The sequence below is a fragment of the Oncorhynchus tshawytscha genome, linkage group LG11 (genome assembly GCF_018296145.1).
Source record: "Oncorhynchus tshawytscha isolate Ot180627B linkage group LG11, Otsh_v2.0, whole genome shotgun sequence".
Taxonomy (NCBI): Eukaryota; Metazoa; Chordata; class Actinopteri; order Salmoniformes; family Salmonidae; genus Oncorhynchus; species Oncorhynchus tshawytscha.
In genome coordinates, this window is record NC_056439.1 from 1,029,001 (window position 1) to 1,035,000 (window position 6,000).

Below are 6,000 nucleotides of genomic sequence, written 5' to 3' on the forward strand. Positions count from 1 at the left end.
GAGTTTAAATGTATTTGGCTAAGGTGTGTATATATATATATGTATATATATATGTATGTATATATATATGTATGTATATATATATATGTGTATATATATGTGTATATATATATGTGTATATATATGTGTATATATATATATATGTGTATATATATATATATATATATATATATATATATATATATATATATATATATATATATATATATATATGTGTATCTCTCACACACACAAACACAAAAGCTATGGAATCATGTAGTCACCAAAAAAGTGTTAGACAAATCTAAATATATTTTATATTTGATTTTCTTCAAAGTAGTCACCCTGCCTTGATGACAGCTTTGCACACTCTTGGCATTCTCTCATCAACTTAACCTGGAATGCCTTTCCCAGTGAACGTTACGCCCCTGCTTTTTCCTATTCTGGTCTGTATATATGTGTGTGAGAGTGTATCCTCTAGTCCAATCTCTTTGTCAAGCCGTCACCAGGTTCTACTACAGCCCACATCACTTTAACCACACGACCCCAACTGGGACGCCATGTCAGGCACACTTGTCTTAATTAGCAAGGGCGCTGAGGGTGACGAAAGACGAAACGGAGGGTGGTATATTGGGTTGGAAATAGGCTCACTGCTAGGAGACAGGTGTGACTTCACACCCATGGTGGGGGGTGGGGGGTAGATAGAACCAGGGACAGTGGGTGGCAGGGACATCATCACCCACACTTTGCCAGCCTGCCTGCCTGGGACAAAGGGTATCACTCAAGGCACTGTACCCCCCCACCCCCACCCCTCCTCCCAGTCCCCTGATGTCCTTCTGTACCCTTTATACCAGTACCCATCTGCTAACAGGCACTAGCAGGCGTTAGCCAGCAGCGCAGGGGACTGTTTAGCCCTACTGTAATTAGCCCCTAGACGCTAACCGTGCTAACAGCATGTTTTAAAACAGATGCGGGGGGTGGAGACAGGGCGCTACCGCCACCACCGTCATTTGATAAGGAGAGAGAGAGAAAGAGAGAAAAAGAGCAAAAGAGAGAGAAACAGAAGTGACCTAGTTAAAGCAGTGATGCAACACAAGAGTACACAATGGCCAGTTTTGATGCCAGTCCTCCATGCTCTCCTGATGGTTGCCTTGGTCAACTGAAAAGGAGCTAGTCCGGTCATTTAATTACATCTAGCCTATTCCATATTAGTGGGTTTAAGGAGGAGCCTCTCTGGTTACAATTAATTTAACCAGTCTATTGTAAGATCTCCCGTTTTTTTTTCAATCTGTGCTCAACCGCACCCATGTGACTTTCTTTCAGCCAACAGCGTGCCTCCCTGCGCCGGAGTCGGCAAGGGGTCAGAGGTGACGGAGTAGACGTCCTTGAAACCTCGTGGCCGTGTGACGCAGATGACTCATACGGAGTTTACCTTCCCCTTGGCCTCCCCCTCCCCCGTTCCTCTCTCTAACCTCAAGGCCGTCTGACTGAGGGGCCAGACTCACTGTCACAGCCATCACACCAGACAACCTCTCCTACTCCCTCAGACGACCCTGCTGCTGTTGTCATGACAATGGACAACGGCACTACTCGCTCTACTAAGCTCCAGGGGGGTGAGCACAATGAAAGATATTTGAAGTATTTAAAGCTAGAATCCTTCATTTGTCTCGGCACATGCTGCTAAATTAAAGGCTAACAGGCCAATGTTAAACTACACTGACAGGCTAACGGCTTGCGCTCTGAATGCTAGCTGATGCTAAAGGAGGATGTGGTGGTGTGATGAGCATGTCGGCCCAGAGGTGGGGAATGATGGTGAGGAAAAAAGAACAAAGGACAAGCAGCAGTAGTGGAGGAATCACTCAGACTTCCCACCTCCTCTCTGTTCAACTCTCTCTCTCACACTCACCATCTCTGTCCACACACACACACACACACACACACACACACGTGTGTGTGTGGTGTATAGTGTAATGTAGTGTATAGTGTAGCAGCGCTCCCAGGCAGTGACTATGACTCACTGTAGACACAGGGCGACCCAGAGAGAACAGAACAATGGCAGCTGGTGTGTGAGGGTACAGGATGAGATGAGGGGCCATGAAGCTGAGAGATCACTGTACTGTTATCAACTGCTGTGTTACACTATACACCCCGCAGCAAACACACACACACAGTAGTGTTCCCTCAGAGCATGGAATTACATGAAATCAAGAGATCACACACACACACGGTAACACCCACCCACCACCAACACCTACAGCACACACAACCTACAAGCTACACACGGACACACACTTGACCACACTTTCAGCTGAAAATGAAATAAGCAGATAGGCTACACTTTCGTGATAACACACTGTAATTACGTAGCAGCGAATAACATGAAACATGCTAAATCTAGCACACGGTTCAGGACAGGGTGTTCTTTTCAGTCCTTCCATCCTTTCACTATCGCTGTCTCATATAGTCGAGGGTGAGAGGGGCTTCTCGTATGACATAACCTGTACTGCAGCAGAAATAACAGAGAACATGCTAAAACTAGAAGACGGTTTAGGACAGGGTGTTCTTTCTTCCCTCTGTCATCTCCGTTTTCATAGAGAGGGGCGAGGGTGAGAGGGGGGCCAGGTTTGAGGTTCACTGTAGCGCACCGTTGGAGATGGACCCAGCAGCCATCGATTGGTTTGTTTCAGACGGGGGACCGCAGGACGGGAAAAGGATATTGACTGAACATGAAAAATAATTGACCCTTCTGCCCATCTTCCACCCAAAAAACTTGGGAGGAGGAGGAGGGAAAGAGAACAGAAACCGGGAGAAAAAAAACAAAACAAAAACAGAAGGAAGTGGAGAGGAATACGCATGAGGGAGAGAAAGAGAACAGAGGTGTTGAGAGAGGACTTTGACCTGGATATTACCATGGGAGGACACAAAGGCTTTGGTGCCAAAATAGAGAGCTTTGAGTCTCAGTGTAAGAGACATAAACATTTCACAGTACAATGGTTTTACCCATGTCATTACATGGCAGGGACCTGGGTCACCTTTGACCTATCTACTGATTCATTTCTATTGGCTGATTTAAGGCACTAACTGTAACCATGTTGACCCAGTCACTACCCTTTCACTGCAATCTCCAGATCAACATGGGTGAATTATATACTCAGATGTGTGAGATCACTGAGTAGAGTTTTAACATACTTGCACGCCTTGTCAGTACATAGGTCAAGTTAAGGTTTGTGGAGCTCATTTGAATTCAATCTCTACTTGCACTATCCTATATAGAGAAACATCAACTATGTTCTAATTATTTTTTATGATAAAACCCGGAACACACACACACACCAAATACCACCCCCCCCCCAGCCCATTACCTTACCTGATAGCTTCATCAGCAGCTCCGACGCCACCTTGAAGTTGATGTCCTGGCTGAGGAGACTGTTCTTGTTTCCCATGGGGCTTCCCTCCCGTCCCTTTCGTGTCCCCCTGTGGCCCCCACTGTCTGCTGTGACCTCTGCTGGCCCTGTGGCCCCCAGTGCCGCGCCCTGCTCCTGGTAGAAGGAGGAGTAGCTGGGCTGGCTCCGGGGGCTCCTCCGCACCTCTTCTTCCTCTGCCCGGGGTTCCTGCTTCAAATGGAAGGACTGTGGAGCCTTCAGGGCTTCCTTCTGGTTGGCCGCTATACAGAGAGAGGGGGGGGAGAGGGTTAGAGAGGGGGGAGGGTTAGAGAGAGACCGTTAAATTCTATCACCACCTAAAAGGAAGCGATTCCCAAACCTTCCATAACAAAGCCATCACCTACAGAGAGATGAACCTGGAGAAGAGTCCCCTAAGCAAGCTGGTCCAGGGGCTCTGTTCACAAACACAAACACACCCTACAGAGCCCCAGGACAGCAGCACAATTAGACCCAACCAAATCATGAGAAAACAAAAAGATAATTACTTGACACATTGGAAAGAATTAACAAAAAAACAGAGCAAACTAGAATGCTATTTGGCCCTAAACAGAGAGTACACAGCGGCAGAATACCTGGCCACTGTGACTGACCCAAAATTAAGGAAAGCTTTGACTATGTACAGACTCAGTGAACATAGCCTTGCTATTGAGAAAGGCCGCCGTAGGCAGACATGGCTCTCAAGAGAAGACAGGCTATGTGCCCACTGCCCACAAAATGAGGTGGAAACTGAGATGCACTTCCTAACCTCCTGCCCAATGTATGACCATATTAGAGACACATATTTCCTTCAGATTACACAGATCCACAAAGAATTCGAAAACAAATCCAATTTTGATAAACTCCCATATCTACTGGGTGAAATTCCACAGTGTGCCATCACAGCAGCAAGATTTGTGACCTGTTGCCATGAGAAAAGGGCAACCAGTGAAGAACAAACATCATTGTAAATACAACCCATATTTATGCTTATTTATTTTATCTTGTGTCCTTTAACCATTTGTATATTGTTAAAACACTATATATATATATATAATATGACATTTGGATTGTCTTTATTGTTTTGAAACTTCTGTATGTGTAATGTTTACTGTTAATTTTTATTGTTTATTTCACTTTATATATTATCTACCTCACTTGCTTTGGCAATGTTAACACATGTTTCCCATGCCAATAAAGCCCCTTGAATTGAATCGAGAGAGGGGGGGTTAGAGGATAGTGAGAAGGTTGGAGAGGAGGAAAAGGTGAGGAGAGAGGGGAAGAGGACAAATGAAAGAGGAGAGAAAGGAAGAGGTGGGAGGGAAAAGGGAGAGAGAGTAGAGCCAGATTGGTGAGAGAGGTGAGGGTCAAGAGGAATGAGAGGGATGACAAGGACAGAGAGAGGGTAGACAGAGAGGGTTGAGGAGGGTTGTTTGTGAGAGATCCTCAACTATTTGTGGAATGATACAGTGTGGACTGTGGCAGAAGAGCAGGGTTCAACTGGGGTTTTCTCCATGTGACAGTTGATCACATAAACCCAACAATAACATAACGCTGGTCACATGGCACAACACGTGGCCGTGTGTCTGCATTCTACTGTCTTCTGTGTTCTTAGTGTGTACCTCAAACCACACACACACACACAAAGTCACACAGGAACATAGTCACACACACACTGACCAGTAACATGTGAGAGAGAGGGAGTCGATCAGATTGAGGATGAGAGTAGGTTTTGTAAGCAGTCTGTTATTTAGAGAGAGAACTAAAAGTCCCTGGTCTGGACCATCAGTGAACAGTGAATCCTAGGATCCTGGAGCACAGTAGGCCAGCAGCACAGATGGTAGGACCTAATGACTGACTCTCTCACTCTGTCCAGGTCTGCAGGGCATCTCTAACCAAATCCACTACTCCTCTTCTCTTTCTCTCCATCTTTATTTCACACACACACACCAAAGTCATTGAGTTGAGTTAGGCTTGTTAATACACAGATAATAATGAAACTAAATATTATCTGCAGAGTGTAGATACACTTAGAGGTGTGTATATATATATATATATATATATGTGTGTGTGTAGGGAAACTGGGTCACATCTAATCCCGCCTTAGATGAATAATTAATAATTAGACATGGAGCAACTTCTGATTGCCGCCAAGAAACCACAGAGACCACGGTGCCTCAACGCTTTGTGGTGAAGGTTCTCTTACTCTCTGTCTCTCACTGCTCTCTCTCTCACACACACTTGGGTCTGTTATCACTCTTGGGTCGACGGCTGTCCCGTTTCTTCAGGCCCCACTATAGATCCGCTCCCCTGCTCACCCCCCCTCACTCACCCCATCTCACCCTCTCCCGTCACACCTAACATCTCTGGACGACACAGGCCTGCCGCGGGGCCACCCCTCCTGCCCGTGTCATAAATCTGCGGCAGCTCCGGCCATCTGATTAATGATGATGCACACCGGAGGGACAGAGGGGGACAGAGAGCTCAGGTAAGGGAGGACAGAAGCCATACTGGCAGAACCTCCCAGTGGGTGGACCTAAACTGCCCATGCTGTGCCACTGGGCTGTGCTGGTGGAGGCTGGTAGGGGGGGCATGAGGCCTA

General features: G+C 46.3%; 1 protein-coding gene across 3 annotated transcripts in view; it reads right to left on the reverse strand.

The window, feature by feature from the left end:
* Nucleotides 1-6,000, reverse strand: part of LOC112261279 (zinc finger protein 827-like) — a 104,350-nt gene that overhangs the window by 49,173 nt on the left and 49,177 nt on the right. For all 3 annotated transcript variants that reach the window (XM_042329662.1, XM_042329661.1, XM_042329663.1), the window contains exon 5: nucleotides 3,347-3,643. In XM_042329662.1, coding sequence (XP_042185596.1) covers nucleotides 3,347-3,643 — 297 coding nt within the window. The remainder of the gene's footprint in view (nucleotides 1-3,346; nucleotides 3,644-6,000) is intronic.